Source organism: Phalacrocorax carbo, chromosome 7 (genome assembly GCF_963921805.1).
Source record: "Phalacrocorax carbo chromosome 7, bPhaCar2.1, whole genome shotgun sequence".
Classification (NCBI taxonomy): Eukaryota; Metazoa; Chordata; class Aves; order Suliformes; family Phalacrocoracidae; genus Phalacrocorax; species Phalacrocorax carbo.
The window spans coordinates 12,107,785-12,126,766 of NC_087519.1; the positions used below are offsets into that span (position 1 = coordinate 12,107,785).

At 40.1% G+C, this 18,982-nt stretch overlaps 1 protein-coding gene across 2 annotated transcripts; it reads left to right on the top strand.

Moving 5' to 3' along the window:
- The first annotated feature begins 172 nt into the window (after positions 1-172).
- Positions 173-18,036, top strand: SLC30A4 (solute carrier family 30 member 4). 2 transcript variants are annotated; one of them, XM_009514222.2, is made up of 7 exons: positions 187-1,064; positions 6,027-6,173; positions 11,494-11,647; positions 11,914-12,127; positions 12,424-12,529; positions 14,841-14,975; positions 15,677-18,036. In XM_009514222.2, the coding sequence occupies exons 1-7, from the start codon at positions 686-688 to the stop codon at positions 15,829-15,831; spliced, it is 1,290 nt and encodes a 429-aa protein (XP_009512517.2). In that variant the 5' UTR covers positions 187-685; the 3' UTR covers positions 15,832-18,036. The 2 variants fall into 2 exon arrangements, 1 of the variants encoding a protein (XP_009512517.2); XR_010373743.1 differs by lacking the exons at positions 11,914-12,127; positions 12,424-12,529; positions 14,841-14,975; positions 15,677-18,036 and adding an exon at positions 9,603-9,791 and having other exon boundaries at positions 173-1,064; positions 11,494-11,633.
- The last annotated feature ends 946 nt before the right edge of the window (positions 18,037-18,982 follow it).

Consider the following 18,982-nt stretch of genomic DNA (forward strand, 5'->3'; position numbering starts at 1 on the left):
CGCCATCGCGCCGGGCGACCCCCCGCCGCTCTCCGGGCCCCACTCGGCCCCTGCAGCGCGGGCCCGCGGTCGGTGCGGGGCGCGGCGAGCAGGCGGGCGCGGGGCTCGAACCCGTAGCCCTCCCAGGCGGGCGGCGCAGACGCGGTGCGGGCGGTGCTCGGTTCCGCTGGCGCGCAGGGAATGCGGGCGGCCGTCCTGGACCCTCCGCGCCCGCTGCCGTCGCCCTCGGCGGGGCCAGCGCAGGGGGTTTGTGCTGCGGCACGGCCCCCGCTCGCCGCCGTGCCCACAGCGCGGCGCGGATGGATGTGACGCCTGCGGCGGCGGCGCTCCCCCTGCGGCGGCGGGGAGGCGGCCCTGCGCCCGACGCCGCCTGCCCGGCCGCGCCGTGAGCGAGCGGGGCCGCGCCGGCTGAGCGCGGCGGGGAGGCGGGCTCCGCGGGGCGGCCCGGGGCTGCGGGTTGACAGCGCCCGCCGCACCTCACAGCTCGGGGCCGGGCGCGGAGGCGGGGGGCCAGGAGGCGGCGGCGCGGTTCGGGAGCGCCGGGGCTCTCCGCGGCTGAGCCCCGGCGGGTCGATGTAGGGGACATGTCCTGACGGGACGGCGAGCAGACGGGCGCCGCCTGGGAGGGGGAGCCGCGCCAGCGGCGGATCGGCCGCACCCGGCGGGGTCCCCGGGCGCCGCCGCTATGGCGCGGCCCGGCATCTGGACCAGCATCAAGTCACTGCTGCGGAGGAGCGAGGACCCCTTGTTCCTCAACGACTCCAGTGCCTTCGACTTCTCGGACGAGGTGGGGGACGAGGACTTTCCCCGGTTCAACAAGCTGCGCGTGGTGGTGTCGGAGGAGGCCTCGGAGGCGGCCCCGGAGCCGGCGGCGAACGGGGCGCCGGCGGGCCTGCCCTCGGACGACGAGTCCCTCCTGGGGCGGGAGGCGGCCCCGCGGCACCGGCCGGGCCCCTGCGGCGGCTGCAGCAGCCGGCGGGAGCGCTCGAAGCAGAGGAAGGTTAAGAAGCGGCTGACGCTGGCTGCCCTCCTCTACCTCCTCTTCATGACGGGGGAGCTCATAGGTGAGTCGGGCGCTGCTTCTGCCCCCTCTCCGGCCCGGGCGCCGCTCGGCCTGCTGCGCCGCTCCGGCCTGGGTTTTAAACGCTAAGAGAAGCCATCTGTCACGCAGAGAGATTAGCTGCAAGTTCAGAGGGTGAGAAGGAGCGAAGTCCGTCTGTGGTTTCCGTGCAAGAAAAGAAAGAGGAATTTGCAGCTTCCCTTACCTGAATTTCCTTGGTCCCCCCAAATGGCATAAAATACACTCTTCTTTTTTTTTTGTATGGAAAACGGCTTTTTAATTCTCATGTTTTGTAAGTTTGTAAGGTGTTTTTAGCAAGGGAGAAATTGCATTGTCTTGCAGCCATAAATATAATAGGATACATAATTTCACCCTCAGTATCTCTTAATTACTGCCATAAAATTTTGCTGTGTTTGCAACAAGAGAAGGAGGAAATACTGTTTCTGAGTGTGACATTTACCATAATAACCAAACTAATACTGGGGAGTATTTTGTCCTTATTCACCAGATACAGCAATCACTGTTAGTTACAGCTGAAAAAACAAATCCTGAGCTATCAATAGCAATCCAGTGATGAGGCCGATCTGCTAACAACTTCCCCGTGTCCTGCTGTGCTCTGGACTGGCATATGCTCCACCCAGACCTAAATCCTGAGCAAAGTCAATTAAAATAATAGGTATTTTAACACCTCCCATTACAACACATAAGAATACCAAGCAGTTTGATTAAATTCTTTGTGGTTTTTGTGTGTTGGTACTTGGCAGAAGTATGGTGGGATTTTACCTGGAAATTTGTTCCTAAATTGTTGTTGGTCAGGAGAATGAATCTGGTGCTCAAGTTCAACTCAACTTGTTCCCTCATAAAGGCATGCTATTGTTTGCTGTTTAGGGTGAAGAGAACCTGTGCCCTACACAGCTGTTCTTATAAAATGACAGTGCTTTACTTAGGAGGCTCTAGTGGCATAGACTTGAAATAAAATTGAATTTGAAAGTCCCTTGGATGCATAGATGAGCTATTAAATGTTATGCGTTCACCATTATCTGATAATTTTTGCAAAGCATAGTATTTATCTTTTATTCTCTGTTCATTTATCAATATCGGTGTCCTGTTACCACCCGTCTTTTGGATACATTGGTGCTATGCAGAGCAAGTGTCTCTGTGGTGCTGCTTAGCCTCCTGAAGAATGCTTAAACTCCCTCATCCACTGTCCCCCGATTTGAAGTAGTGGGGAGCGTTACACAGTGCTAGTACATCAATATGTATGTTGAGCCAGGGCTCTTTAGCAACTATAATGATTAATTACTTTTAAATTGCTTTCATTTTAACAAACAAATCTAAATCAGAGCTAATCAGAGGAATTATTGGACGTAATTCACCAGAGAAAAAAAAAAGTCACAAAAAGTTTTCTGGAAGTAAAGAACAGAGGTGCCTCAGGTGTAGTAACATGGGACCTATATCCTCCTCCTCACCTATGCAAATTTGGTCAGTAATGACTGAAGATCTGATATTTGCTCTTGTGAAGTGAGTTTGTGCTCTTGGATCACTTGCCCTAGGACAGTTGTGAACTGTATCTTGAATGCAGAAACTTCTACAAGATGGATAGGGAGCAAAATAATTTATTGAGTATAAATACATAGAAAAAAATCCCTAGGAGAAATGGTACATTGTTCAGAGAGAGACCAGAATACTGACTATATCTGCACCAGTTTTATTTGGGGCCTTCTTTCAGGAACGTGGGTTAATGGAAAATAGTGGTTTTGTCCTTCAAAATCTCTCAGTGTGTGGTTAGTCCTTAATAACACTGCCACAATATATCAGCTCATCACAGATATGGCACCTCGCATCAAACCCATTTTAGGGATCTGGTTGAATGCTTCCGTTTGCCCCGGGTTCTGTTTTTTCAGTTCAGCATGAACTCAGGTCAATTTGATAAGCAACATAGTGTTATATCTCAGACGTAGACATCCTTTAACACGAGAGTGATTTTATTTGTATTCATATCAGAGCTCTGATACATGCTGAATTTAGTTCATCTTTAGGGCCTCTCACTGAATAATGGGTCTGAGCTGTTGGCAGCTCGATGCTGAAGAGTGTATCAGTTGGGGGCTTCGTATCCAATTCACGCTATTGTAGAGCTCTCCATAGCTAGTGCAGGGAGAGCTCTAGAAATAATAGGTGTTGAGAGTAAAAATATTCTCCTGTCACTGTCAGATGATGATCATCTGAAACAACAGATTATGATTTTTTGTTTCTCCCTTACAGCCAGCACTTCTGCAAGCCCAGCTCAGGGTGGTGGATTTGTCTGTATGAAGCGTTAGAGCTGTAGGGTGGGCTCATCCTCCTCAGGTTGCTGTCTGCTATTACCAGCTGTATTTCATTATTCGGGCACTGAGGCAGACAGCACAAAGGGCCAAACCCATAAAATATTCAGGCATCCCAACTTCCACAGCAAATAAATAAAGGGCTTGGGTATCTGTACTTTTGTGGACCTTGACCTGAATGACTTGTTACAGGGCAAGTAATTGACAGCAGAATGAGTAATTAAAGATGTAGCCCTCATGTCCTGTTTAATTTTTTCACTCCAGTCCTGTATTGTGTTCTGTCTGGTTGGTTTCAGTTTTGGAACTTTTTGAATTGATCTGTAGCTCTGGTATTTGGGAAACTTTGTTTGATCATATAGGACATTTAACTCACTTCTTTCTATGATCTTTGGCAGATTTGAGTTTCCAAGAAAAAGGGAGAAGACCTTATCAGATGATTAATTTGTTCAGTAAAAATCTTTCTGCTGTCTGTTACCAATGTCAAGATGAAGGAAATCTTGTTTCAGCATCTTTTTAGGGAAATCCTAATTGGAGTATTTTTTCCAAAGTAGAGCCAAGCTCATTACCCCAGCCCAAGTCAGTGTTTGTTGTTTAATTTGATGAACAGTCATGGTAAAAATCAGAAAACAACTTACACTTTGCGTGAAACATTTTTCATCAAGAAATGAAAAACATATTGCAAGTCCTAGTTAGCTTTTTCTGACAGGGTTTTGGTGTTTGCAGCTGTGTTGAGAGATTTCTAACTGATCATCCATGAGGACGACTGCTGTCCTTCACGGGTCACTGGAAACAGTGGTGAGCCATCAAGCTGTCTATTTGTAAAGGTTATAGATGTCTTTTTTTTCCAAGTTGCCAATCATGTTTAAACAGCCGTAGGCAGTACCTTTAAGCAAGCCATGAACATTTAGAAACAGAGCACCTTTGATTTAAGAATTTCATAAATTTCAGTTACATTTTTTTAATCCACATGCTGCATTATGATTAGCTTGAATACCTGAGTTCCTTCTTTATAATTTTATTTTTAGAGTCTTCGAAAGTGAGAGTCTAGATGAAATAGAATTGACTCATCTTGGACTGAAGTGATTCTCAAAATTAATACATGTGAATTGAAATACATACTTTATATGATCGTACATGCAAACTACCGAATTGAATATCCTTAGATAGAAATTGTTTCATCTGTGTTGACTATAAAAGAGGCTGTCACACATTTCTAAGTCACTTAGATGTCACTAGTTCTTAGTCACTAAGATCACATTATCATCTAAGTCACATAATTGATGTGAGAACACAATTCAGAAAGGGAAGGCATAACTCATTTTACTCAAAAAGCTGCTGAATTGCTTAAAAAACTATTTTTGTGCTGCGTTGGCCTTTGGAAAATTTCAGCCTCAGAAGAATTTGACTTAGAAACTTACAAACAGCTGAAGATGGGGGGATGGAGGAAAGGAACTGGTTGAAATGTGGTATATTTGGTAGTTACCCACAGTACAAGCAATACTACAGTATCAGCCACGCTGCTTGTGTTTGGCTGGGGAGGAAAGCGTAGCTCTGCAGATGTGTGCATACAAACACCTACAGGCATACACACGCAGGTGCACACACACGTTTCATGACTAGTCTTGAAAGCAATCAGCAGGTCGTACATTTCCCTTTGCTATTTCCTCGTGGTCAGCCTTTTCACTAAGACAGTTTTGATTGTGTATGAAGATACATTTACTCGAAATGTTAGTTGGAGCCTCAAGCCTGCCAAATGGCACACCTACTGCATGTTTTGCTCAGTAGAACTTATCGGCTGAATGACAATCTCAAGGTAAAAAGAGAAACTAAATCATAGCTGAGCTGACAGTAAAGATGTGATCTTTTCTGAGAAAATGGGCATATCTTTGTGCATGTGGAAGACAATGCAGCCTGTCCTTGAGCCGCCTCTGGATAAGGGAGGCTTAAGAGAGAGGCGTATTGTTTAAATCTCTCACCCACTCAATAGTAGCATTAGCAGCTGAATTGGAACAAGATATTAACCTTTGATCTGAGGTTATTTGTCTCAATGCAGCTCATAATTACGAGAGAAAATTCTGGTAATAAATAACAAAATGCTGTGCATGTGAAAGTCATTGTTTGCAATATATAACGGCAGAACTTACACACCCCTGCCAGGACAGGAAATAATGAAGGTTAAAAGGTAACGTAATAAAAATAAGGGGGCAGAGTAAATTTCCTTGCCATTGAGTCATTGGGTTCCTGTCCCTGTTCTGTAATGTCAAAATATTTAACAGATGTAATTTTATAAAAGGATCAGCTGATTAAACACATACACAATAATACATAGAGAAAAGAGACAAAAGTATTTTGGGCTTGATCTTGCAAATGTTATGATGCAAGTAGTCTCTGTGAGAATAACAGGAGTAAATCCTTTCTCTGTTAATTGAAAGAACACTTCACTGCACTTGTAACTATGGTAGCTTTAAATTGTAGCATGGCATTTTGATTGAAATGGGAAAAAAACCCCTGTTTAGTGATTGCAAGAAGGGCTCTCATGCAGTGAATGCACAGTTCTGAAAATCAGTAACTCTAAGCTGTGCCAAGAGGGTATTATCTATAATCATTAATGTCATATGTCCTGATTTTTCCAACTTTGTTTTCAGGTGGATATGTCGCTAACAGTCTAGCGATTATGACAGATGCACTTCATATGTTAACCGACCTTAGCGGTATTATTTTGACCCTGCTTGCTCTCTGGCTGTCTGCAAAATCTCCCACAAAGAGGTTCACTTTTGGATTTCATCGCTTAGGTATGTAGATACCAGCTTTTGTTGTTAACAGAGTATTTTAAGCAACAACTGTAAAGATCACCAAATTTTAGAAGAACAGGTAACTAGAAAGGAAGTAGCAACAAACCTAAAAGTTGCTTTGTTTGTCACCCTCCCTCTAATGTCCTTTCACTGGTCATTGTGGATCCACTACATGGGTCGTATTGCCACAAGGGAATAGATAATAAAAAAACTTATTTAAAAAAATTTAAACCTCAACCAAAAGTGAATTTTGATGGCAGAGTTTCACTCATGGGGAGCAGGATGAGTCTATCTCTCTGGAACTAGGACTTGCAGATTCAGAGTTAAATTCTGAATGCTTCATTCATTCACCATCTTAAAGAGGAAGGTTGGGGAATTGGATACATGATGACATTGTAAATATGACTTCCTACAAATGAACCATGGCTTAAAAAGTTTAAAAAGGGTTCAGAGGAGGGAAGCTGTCCCCAGCAGGAGTACGGGTGGGTATGCAGCTGTGTTTCACAGCCCATCCATAGTTACTAGGCTGTTGCATTGGATCAGACCCCTGTGCACTTTTGTGCTTTGGAATTGAGGCTGTTGAGCAAGAGAGGGACACATTCTTTGGTCAACCACTGCTGTACCACTGTCACTGCTTGTGTGACATACGGAGGAGCTTGTTGGTGCAGGAGCTGCACATTTCAGTCAGTTGTTCACAACAGATCATTGCCAGTACCCAGGATTTACAAAGTCCCATTGACTTCAGTAGAATTATGACACTAGAAAGAGGTCCTATTCAATGTGAAAAATGACATCTTAACCCAGAACTAAAATGTTCTGTAGAACATACTATCAGAGAGCTCTGTCCTGCCAGAAGCCGCACAAATCAGTATTCCTCTTGCACTCCCCAAACCACAGAACGCAGAGATCAAAATGTCCCGTGGTTTGCAATACAGTAAGTTACTTAACCTCTGCCCATTTTAGGCATCTGTAAAAAGAAGTATAAACAGAATTTTGTACTAAAACTTGGAAGGTTTTTTTCAGGATCCATTACTTCATGTTTGGAAATGTAATGATGATAAAGAGTGTTTTCATGCGGTTGCTGACTGGATTTAATAATTCATAATATGCAGCTGCAAGACTTGTAGACATTTTACGAAGGGCTTCAACATTTATTTTCATGAAATAGATCTTTTCTTGTGTCACAGTTTGCTACCACTGCTCTATATGTTCTATAGTGTATATTTTTCAAGGAATTTCAAAGTCTTGTGTAGCCATTATTTGCAATTCTTATTCTGGCTGCTAGAACAGCAGTAGACTTCAACAACTTCATCACTCCTAGTCATTTGTCATCAGTTATTCACTAATGCATGAATGCATAACTCTGTACACTAGCAAGTATCTTTGGGGCTTTAGCAAGAAAGCATTAACAATGCCAGCATTTCCCATTACAAACTTTTCTTTCAAGACGTTTTAATTTTGTGATAGTAGCTCTCCTAATACTGAAACCTGACCTTGCAGATATGCCCCTCGCATTTGCTGGTGCTCTCCAGAAGGATGTTTGCTAGCATTTATACATACTTTAAGCCTATTTAAAAATAATTTGAGTAGTTTATGTGTCTTTGTGACATTTCTAAAACCAAAATTACATACATTGAACATGCCATGGCCTAGCTTAAAACAGGTGTTAATCTTAAGAAAAAAAATAAACTTATTTAACCATTAAAATCTTATTCATTTCTGTAAATTTTCACTGACTTGTCAATTAATTAATTTGAGGGCTTCATAGCACTTCACAAACAGAAATACCTGCCACCTCACTTTATGTACCTTTTTTTGATTTGCATTTTACTGCCAAGAAAAATACTGGCCAGACTGATCCAGTGATGGCCCATGGGCCAGATGTGGCCCATAGAATTAGTAGATATTGCCCACCATCTCGTCCTGGGAGAAGGTACAGGGAGCAGTTTCTCAGTCCTGCAACAATTACTCCTTCTGTTCTGCTGCCCAGTTCCAGTAGGTGGTCAAACACTAGAACAGGCTGGGGAGTCTCCACAATTGGAAATACTCAGAACCCAGTTGGATGCAGCCCTGAGCAACCTGCTGTAGTCGACTGCTTTGAGCAGTACTACACAGTTTCCAGGGGTTCCTTTCTACCTCGGCTGTTCTGCATGTGCAGCTCTGTCTCTAGGAGGAGGACGACTAGAGCCTGGGGACAGGGGGAAGAGTTCTTGTGGCTGCAGTGAGGAAGGGGAAATGGGTAAAGGCCCTGCAAGAAACCCCCAAACCTTGACCTAGGCTCTGCAAGTACAGAAGATGGGATGGTTCAAAATTGCTAAACACAGTTTTTAAATTTCACGAGCGTGACTTTAATTTGCCTGATTTTAGGCACCCAATGTGAACACCGTGGCCTGAGGGCCCACTTTCACACTTCATTGAATGCTAGCAATGGAACAAAGCTGCTTCTAGGGTATATCCTCCTGTAACATATATTTCCAAATAACCTGTATGTAAGAAGCTTGTCAGCAAATAATATGAATTCACCAATAGCTTGAATTTCATGAGAGAGATGTTAAAACATGACAGAATGTCAAAAATAGGGTACAGATTGAGCATCTGTCACAGAAAAAATGTGGAACATTTGTTTAATGTTGGGAATATGTGCAAGAACTATCTAATCACTGGCCTGCTTTGCATTAAGTTTTAAGATAATCTATACATACACTAAGCATGAAAACATTCTAACGGAAAATGTTTCTGGTGCTCATTATCACTTTTGTTTGCAGAACAATGAATTTTCAGTCTTGTTCCCATAAACATTGCATTGTAAAGACAACAGACCTGTTAGTTGTTTAGTCAAATTCCAGAAGGAAATTAGCACTAGTTTTCATTTATTTGAATTCCCTTTGAATACATAATATGTATGCTCCATCTTCAGTTTTATTCCATTTTCAGTGGTGAAAAGGAAGCTGACAGATTTAGGAATGGGCTAGAAAAGTGAAGACAAAATAATGGAAATTGCAGTCATGTCTAAAAAGGATTATATTCTTGAAGCCAAAAATAGTTCTGTTTCACCACCAAGTGGAGATACCTCCTTCTTGGCAAGACACTGAGCAGATTTAAGCATAGATAATGGAACCTGGCATTTTTCCATTGCTGCAGAGACAATGCTAGTAATGACAGAATCAGTCAGTCCACTGAGGCAGCCCATAGTTCATTTCACAAGAAGTGAAAGATCTCAGCACAAATCTACAATGCTGACAAGACAATGACTCTGTGAAGGAAACTGCAAGGAATACAGTGGCATCCGTTGCAGAAAACATGGTTTTAGGTTGTAAAATCACAATATGTTGTTTCTCTGGTAAATGCTAATGTGCTATGGCTTCACAATTTTTTTTTTTAAAAAGCATTCTGGAAAACCTTCTAAGCAATGTATTATTTTTTTTTAAGGCTGTTGCCCTGAATAATCTGCCTGCTTTGTAAAGAACACTACCACTTGCATGGATATTTCCAGGATTTTCATGTTGCTCTGAAATCATCTGAGATTGTGACAGTTGCCTTTCAGAGCCTTGTTACTGCCTGGTAATGCTGGTACTCGTCCAGGCACTGACACACTACCGAACAGCTGAGTGCGTTGGTGTGAGTTTCTTCTCCCGTAATGATATTAAAAATTCAGTGTATGGATAAAGTGATTTTGGTGATATGAAAATGCTTGTATAGCTGCATGTTTTTTTCTGTAATATTCAATAAATAAAATTAAGGCATTTCTGTGCTAGAAATGACACGTGTGCAGTAACCAAAGCTGTGTTACACACTGACAGATTCAAAGCGGAGGGAGAAGTGAGACAATTCTCTGATCAGTATTCTTAGAGCTACAGTACAGCCAAGAGCAGAATTTTGCCCTTACTGGGGAATAAATCAGGGCAGCGTGTGTGGAACAGGGGGAACAACCATTACAGTTCCAAGTAAATTAATTCAAACTCTGATCTTTGACTTCACACAGGAAGCCTTAAAATCCCAGTGATCCATCTGGCAAGCGACAGTCATGAGCATTATGCATAATGATTACAGATCACTCAGGCGTGGCTGTGGATTTACGTGAAATACAACGGAGCTAGCATTCAGGTTTTCCCAGTGCTTTTTGTAAAGCCCTGTATTAACTTGCTTATAACTGAGAGTCTTAACTGGGCCAGTGTTTTTTCTGTCAGGTATCTTGCCTTTTTTTTTTCTTTTTTTAAGTTTCAGCTGCAACAGGGCAATCATTTTCAGAATTTGAAGCTAGAGGGTAAAAGTATGTTTATGTTAAAAGGAATCTAGTGGCCCATTTAGAAATACTTATATTCTTTATAGTAGGACATTAAAACTGTAGTGTGGACTCATCCTTCTCAGGTTTATGTATGCTATTACCAGCCCAATTTCATGACTTTGGTACGGAGACAGGCAGCACTAAGGTCCAGACCCATAAAATATTCAGGCCTGTTTACCTCACATTAGGACAGCAGGAACCTTGTAGAGAGCTGTAACTGCTTTCCACAGATGTAAATAGCAGCAGAAGGTGCAGGACAATGAAATATTATGAGTTTTTATTAACTTTCTGATTTTCTTTTTGTTTAGATACATGTGCTCTTTTGAAAGTCCCTACTGATCAGATAAAATTCCTACACCAAAATGTTGGTCATAACACTCTTACTTTTGTGAAATATGAGTATTTGGTAAATATTACATAATAGTAAAACAGCATATTAGAGCAATACAGAAACTTTTATTAGGCAATCCTTTGTAGCTGAAGTTTGTAATAAATAGTGTGTATGTACACGTGTCAAGAAGCTTAGGAGTAATATGTCCGGCAAGTTTGTACTGTTCAGTTTCTTAATCTTTTTATAATTTTTTCTTCATCCTAAAATAAAAGGATATATAAAAGTAGTTTCTAAATCCAGTTTAGTACCGTGGACACTTGAAATCAAGCTCTTTCATTTCTAGGCGGGCTGCTGATGTTTGAGATCACCTTTCTTCCTCTCCCCTGGACAGGGCCTTTGTCTGCGCTTCTCAGACGCAAGTTCTGGGTTGTCTGAAGAAGTCACAGTCATCGCTCATGCAGATGTTTTCAGAGAAAACATAATTTGAGGGATATACTGGCAGGGAAGTGTGAAGGAGTTCATTAGAATAAACTCCATTTGTTAATCCTATTTTATGAGTTTTATTTACCGTACAACTTCTTAGTTGTGCATTAGGGTTATAATATGCTTAAAATAGTTAATTAAGGCTCTGTCCACATTCTAATTTGGAAATAGAAACAGATCTGAGACTCACTTTTGTTATGTTGTTTCCTTTCTGTTTGCAGAAGTATTGTCAGCCATCATTAGTGTATTGCTGGTCTATATCCTTATGGCATTCCTCTTGTATGAAGCTGTTCAAAGAACTATCCATATGGACTATGAAATAAATGGCGATATCATGCTGATCACAGCAGCTGTGGGTGTTGCAGTTAACTTAATGTAAGATCTCCTTTTTTCTCCATTAACACTCATAAATGTATTTCTGAATAAGCTGCTAATTCATTCATGGCCTGTAACTTCCTCATGGGATGTAATTTTGCTGGACCTCTTTATTTTCATAAATAAGACAAGAAATGATACTGAATATTAATTTCTCAATTCTTTGGTTTAAAAGGAAAGAAAAATTAAAAAAAGGCAACAAAAAAACCCCACCCACCAAACCTTAAAGCCTGTTTCTTGGAGTGTTTTTCTTCTTTCACTTTCAGAATGGGTTTTTTGCTGAATCAGTCTGGCCATCTTCACTCCCACTCCCATTCCCACCCTCACTCTCATGTACCTCAGTCGAACTCTCCTAACACAGCCCACAGCAGTAGCCATGGACACAGCAGCCTTGCCGTGAGAGCAGCGTTTGTACATGCCCTTGGGGACCTGGTACAAAGTATTGGTGTACTCGTAGCTGCATACATCATACGCTTTAAGGTAAGGAACGGCTAGTCTTTGAGGCAGTGTGGGTTTTTTTAAATTTCAACTTCAGTGATTAAATTAAAAAGGGACTTGTTTTTGTAAGCTATTAAAAAATGCTTTGTGATATTCTATTATAAGCTTCAAACATTAATGCAAAATAAGCAAGACTATATTATGTATTTTGTAACTATTCAAACAAAAAGAAATATTCATGAATGTTGGACCTAGAAGTAATTGCATTTTCTGAGTCACATGTTTGTAAGTGACCTTATTTTCATACATCCTTTAACACTCTGGAACTTCCCTTGCAGCCAGAATACAAGATTGCTGATCCTATATGTACATATGTATTCTCCATACTGGTGGTTTTGACAACAGTGCGAATTCTGTGTGACACAGGAGTTATCATTCTGGAAGGTAAGATCTGTGCACAGTCTGCAGTACTCTACATGTCAAATACCAGTGAGCACTGGCACTTTTTTGACATCATGATCACCATCTCTAACATCTCTAACAGGTCTGGAGACCTGTTTATCCTGCTGCTGCTTTTAGTCTGTTGGTTCTTGATGACTCTTCTAAGTTGCAGGAATCTTTAGGTATGTTTGACCTCTGCAGTGAAATGTACAGAACTTTCTTGTGTATCTGCAGTGGCTGTCAGCTAAAATAAGTGAACATTTGCCCAGACTCAGTTCTGCACTTCAGTTATTGTAGAGTTAGAGTGAATGTGAATGCATGTAAAAGGAAGAAGCAAACTTAGGCCACACAGCTGGACAGGTGGTTCATGCCTGTCCTGTCTTCTCCTTTTCCACAAGTGCTGTGTATTACCTGCATGCCTCTACTGCTACCATAGGGGAAGCTACAAGTAAAGAGCGGTGTAAAAAGGAAGAAGGAAAAAAAAAGGAAAGAAAAAGCTGAACATAAGCTGAAGAATCTTATCTCATGTGGTGACTTAGAGAGAAAGATGCCAGCAGTGTTCTTTGCATTATTATGACTAACATGCCAACTATTACTGCTTGATCTAGTACTTTACCTTGTGAAAGTGAAAATGTTAGGGATGGGAGAAAAATCCTAGGTTTTAGCTGCAAATTCCTAGCTGTCTCATGTGAGCTATTACTGGAGCTATTATTAAAACTACTTTTATTATGTTGCAAGGTTAAATGAAGGACCTCAAAATCTTCAGTGTCAAGTGCTTTTACTGTCATTTAGGAGGAAAAAATCCAACAAAATTGAAGTTCATTGAGAAGGCAAAAATGGTAAAACTTCCTTAAGAAACCTCAGTTAGCTCCAAGGCAATAGCTAAGATTTAGCTGAAGAAAATAGATAAGACAAATTAATGGTGTATCAGATTCCAGATGTTTGAACTGTAGCTGTTTGCACAGGTAACCCAGTTGTCATAAAAATCTCCACATTAATGATGCTATTAAAAGTGATGATAGGTGGGCTTTATCTATGCTAAGGAATTTTTCCAACTCAGATTCAGGACCTCCAGAGAATGGACTTGGATTTATATGGGAGACTACTGCTACAACATCAGGGTCCTTGGAATTGTACCAGCTTTCAGTATTCATTTTAACTTAAATGTCATCATTATACTAGGAATGCTAAATTAAAACTTAAATTATTAACTAAGAGAAGCAATGATATTCTAGTTTTTAATATAGATTTATAAGGCAGCATGGAAATCTATTAATAGCATGATGTAAGATATCAAAATTTAAGTCCATGTTTCCTGGGAAAAAGAAAGCTGTAGAAATAATACCAGGCAGTTAGCTAGTTATCAGCTAAATAATTTTATGTTAGTCTTCACTAGAAGGAAAATTTTCTTTAATATGAGACAATCCTAGACGTTGAACTTTCAAAAGAGATGGTACTGGAACTAACAAAATTTAAAAGACAGTAAGGCATCAGGTTCAGAGGGGAGTAATCAAAAAATTCTGAATAAATTTGAGAAGCACATGTCTGAACTCCTTATGATATATATATAATAAAATTCCATAAAACTGGAAGATAAGCAGTAAAAAGCTATAATAAAAACAAAACTATTCAGAAATAGAGTTTATTCAGTGTTTTTGTACTAGTTTTTGAGCCCACATTGATCATCTAAAATTGTGACTGCCCTTTGTACAGCTAAAGGGTGGAGTAGGGAAGCTACAGAGGTGCTGTAGCTGCTGAAAATACTATGCCCAGAAGGACTTGGTCAGTGCCATCATTGATTTGCAAAGATGCCACACTGTAAGACAAAAGTCATATGAGTTAACCACTGCAGATGGATTCCTGTGAGCATTTGAAAATTATACCAGTTACCTAAAGAAAGAAATTTCAGGAGACAGCAGGATGCAGGCCCTAGCATTTTTGTTTTTTAGATTCTGACCTTATGAGTCTGGTGTAAGCAGTTACTAGGGGTTAGAAGCCGCAGTAAAGTAGTCTACACAAGTACATCGCTCCAAAGGATCTAATGCTGGCTATTGCCAGAGAGGGGCTTCTGGACAGGACAAGTTATATTTGAGACAACACTGCAATTCCTGTACAACTTCAGTATCCACACTGGACTTAATATGCCAATTTGCATATTCTTCTCTGTGGCTAACTTGGAAGTTATCAGCTTAAGTTCACTTCCAACAGCACAAATTATAAACTCTTTCAAGATTGCAATCTGTCATGACATTTTAAAGGCCACTGAGAATCTGCAGAAGACAGAATCAATTTTATGTCATGTTTGATATCACAGGAGTTCCAAGGCATTTAAATGTGGATCGCATTAAGGAAGATTTGCTGAAAATTGAAGACGTTTATTCAATAGAAGATTTAAATGTTTGGTCTCTTACTGCTGGAAAAACAACTGCCATAGTCCACTTGCAACTAGGTAAGCTGCTGTATAGCATAATTGTAAATTAAATTTAAGTGTAGAAACTGCCCCCCCGCCCCTCCTTTACTCTTCATATTGTTATTTATTTGAACCAGGAAATACCATTCTGTGAAAAAAAATCATCTACTAACTATGGTTTTGTACAGTGAGGTATAGAACTCATTGGCCCAGGAAGACACAGTGTAAATGTAAAGTGTGCAAAGAAAAAATATTCGTATATTTGTACTGAAACATCCAGTACAGATTCTTTGGGTAGGACAAAATAATAAAAGGGGAAAAAATAAATTTTTAAAAAAATTATTTCTCCTTAGAAATTCCTTTATTTTGTCCAGGGAAAGACAGGGTGAAGTTCTAATGTGGAACAATCTGACATATGAAAAATAAATATGTTTTGCGAAAACATGATGGTTTAGACATCTAACAGTACTATGAATATTAATTCTTAGTAAGAAAGCTCATTTTTTGGGGGTGGGATGGGTGGTGGTATCTATTATCAAGATGTGATTCTAGTTAGAGGATATAGACCTAAGGGTGTAAAATAATAGAGAGAGAGTATATAGTGACCACAGAACAATATTCAATTAATAAATGAGCGTGAACAAAGATATTCTAGTTGGTAACACTGTGAAAAATTTGCAACAGCTGGATTCCAGGTTCTTGAGGAGTGAATTTTATTAATTATTTTCTTGATTGTCCAGTTCCTGGTAGCTCATCTAAATGGGAGGAAGTTCAGTCCAAGGCCCGACAACTGCTGCTGAACACATTTGGAATGTACAAGTGCTCTGTCCAGCTTCAGAGTTACAAACCGGAAATGAGCAAAACCTGCGCAAGTTGTCAGAGTTCCAGTGCCTAATTTCATATGTTTTGGGAACTGCTGCCTTATTCTTTATCTTATAGTCAAAGACTGAGAGCAATAAATGCAAAATGAAAATGATCAAGTAGAAACCATTAATATGTAGATTTGCACCATGGAACATGCAGCGGGGAGAACTGGTGCTGCAGAAAGTGCAGTGGTTGCCCTACAGAACATGTATTTCACTCTCTCCCTTCTACTCTTTTGTTCAATTTAGTATGATTTTGAGACAAAGCTGTTTCAGCTTATTGTTTACAAACTGCGATGTGGCTCTGCAGATACCTCACAAATTACAGTCCAATATTGTCCTTTAAAAACCATGTACCACAAAGTACCTGCACTCCAAATGGAGCATCAGGTATTCAGTATTTCAATTAAAGTCTCAAATGCTGATCTTGCCAGGGTTCCATAATATGTCATGATCCCTGAATTCATGATACAGTATTTCTGCAATAGTAATTTTCATACAGTATATTAAACTATTATGTATACAGTGCTAGTTGAATTCTTTTGGAAACTGTCTTTTTGGAGACACTGCAAAATTACAAAATACAGAGTTTACTGTACCCAGGCCAGAAATTTAGCTTTAATCTGGGCATTCAGAGATCCAGACAGGAAGATCCTTGCCCAGACTTCTGGTATCTAACTGGAGACCCAACACTGGACCCAAAGTGTTTTAAGTGATCAGTTATCTTTAATGTATTTTAGAATAGAGTTTATACATTAGAAACAGGTTATTTATTTTACAAAGTTTTGACTTGTAAGATGAATTTATTATTAATAATCTTGAATGTCTAAACCAACATTTGATTCACATTAAAAGGCCAGTTGATTAGCATGCATTCTAATTATAATTAATAAATGTCCTGTAATTGATAATTTTTCCATGATTGTTGTGTTTTAAAAAAAAAATCACAGAAACTATGCTTGACATAGAGATACTCTCAAACTCAATCTACAGACATGCAAAGTACATGCATCTTCTCACAGGGAAGTGGGGAGCAGAAGTTTCAGTTATGTACTATTCCCTCAGTCACAGATCTCTGACCTTTTCATCTTTGCTTTAAGCACAGCATGGCAGTGTTCTGACAGGAATGCCACTGCGATAGCAGTCCCTCACTACTTAGCTTTATGAATAAAGCAAAATCCAGGCAAGCTCCATAACCTAATGGTGTTGGACAACAATATCATAATAATGCATTGGACAAGAGAATCATAACAACCTACAGAGGTAGAAAGGCCTTTTCTTATTTACAGAGAGATGAGGCAATTTGAAAAGACTATTTTTTCATCTTCGAAGTCCACAAAACTGAATTGCTTGGCCTCATGGTGGAATTGCTATACTTGGAATGTACACAGGATAATAAAACCTGACACTAAGCTATCATACACCTCCAACCTCAGATTTATGCCTGCTTCTGAAGGCATTTGCGTTGAAGAAGCTAAGGGCAACAAGAATATGACCTGCAAAGTTCAGAGGATGGCTTCAAATGTTTTTTCTTATTCTGTACTTTGATCTTTATGCAGAACTTCCATTGACAGAAAAAGTAGTTCTGTATGTGGATCAGAAAGGAAAATTTTTGCCCAGTAATGGATATTGTGATATTCAGCTGTGAATATTTAAGCTATTGTCCGTTTTGAAACTTGCTAGAGTTTTGGATATTCATCAGGCTGATTTATACCTGCAATTGGTGGTGGTGGTAACAATCTTGGCATCTTTTCTTCCCCTTTTTTGAGGTAGGGGTCATATGATGACTTTTTAGAGGTGAAAACCGACAGCACAGTATTTGGACAAAGTGCACATAACACTGGATTATATTTGTATCTGCTCTGGCAAGAAATGGGAACACCTGAATACAGCATGGGAGCACATACAGCTCAGAAGCAAAGTAGCACTGTACTTGGGATGTTAATACTTCCATACAAACACTACCATTAATTAAGCCATATCACAGTTCATGAAAAATGTGCATCCCATCCTTACAAACTTACTGGAAAAAAAATACCACAAACAAGCAACAGGCATTTTGCACATACTAAAACTCAAATAGGTTTTAATTAAATTGGGGTTTACAGTTGCTGTAATTAGAAGTTGAAGTACAGTAGACGTATTTGGAGTTTTTTATTGTAATAATTTACATTTGTTTAATTGAAAAAAATGTGTCGCTTTATTGTGGGTTTTATTAAATCAATTATTAAACTTCACATTGCTGTTGTTGTATATTTATTTGTATTCTTGTCTCTTATCAGCTTGGATTCTTACAGCAGGTGTTTTTTGAAGTGTCTGAACACTCAAGCTTAACTCAGTTTGGAGGTGATATATATAGAATGAATGATGTCTCCCTCTTCAGTCAGGACAATTTAAGTCTTGTTATTTCCCGTGCAAAAATTGCACTGTAGAAAATATAAGCTGACAAAGCATAGTGAAGGAGCAGCCATAGAACAACTGGCAAAACATTCCTGAAACCCTACATTCACCCTTGAGGGGCCCTTGTTATCAAGGTTTATAGACTGGGAGGAGCTCAGAGGAAACGCAACAGACGACAAAATGAGAATCAAGAATGAAAGAATGAATGCATCTGTCTCAGGGAGACTCTGAAGTGTACGTGCCTTGTTTTAAGGTCTAACTAAAATCACATGGAAATGTATATCTGTGTGGTCTACCTCCAATCCTTTTCTTATTTATAAATTATTCAGGGCAGAGGTTGGCTGGCACTGCAACGTTTAATGTAAGAATCCAGTGTTCTTCTGAATCTGCTATTAATCAACATCAAAGGGAATATGCATATCATCACTTATAATCTCTTAGTGATGGAATAAATAAGCACAATGGAGCTATAAAAATAACCAATTAGAAATAATTAGTACACTTACTTATAAGGATAAAGAAATACTCAGATAATAATACTGATTTGCAAATAAACTACCAGGAATTTATGGCCTAACACAGTAACAGTACTCGGGAAGTGCAAGTGCCTATAAAAGAAGACAAGTTATTTTTATAGACATTGCAAGGTCATTTTCAGTATCAGCTTAGAAGAAAGGGGCCTTGGTATAAATAAGAATCAGGTCTAATGTCTTTCCAAGCAGCTTTCCAGCACATCCAGATTATTTCATTTACACACTCTTACACTACTCTTTTTCCATCTAC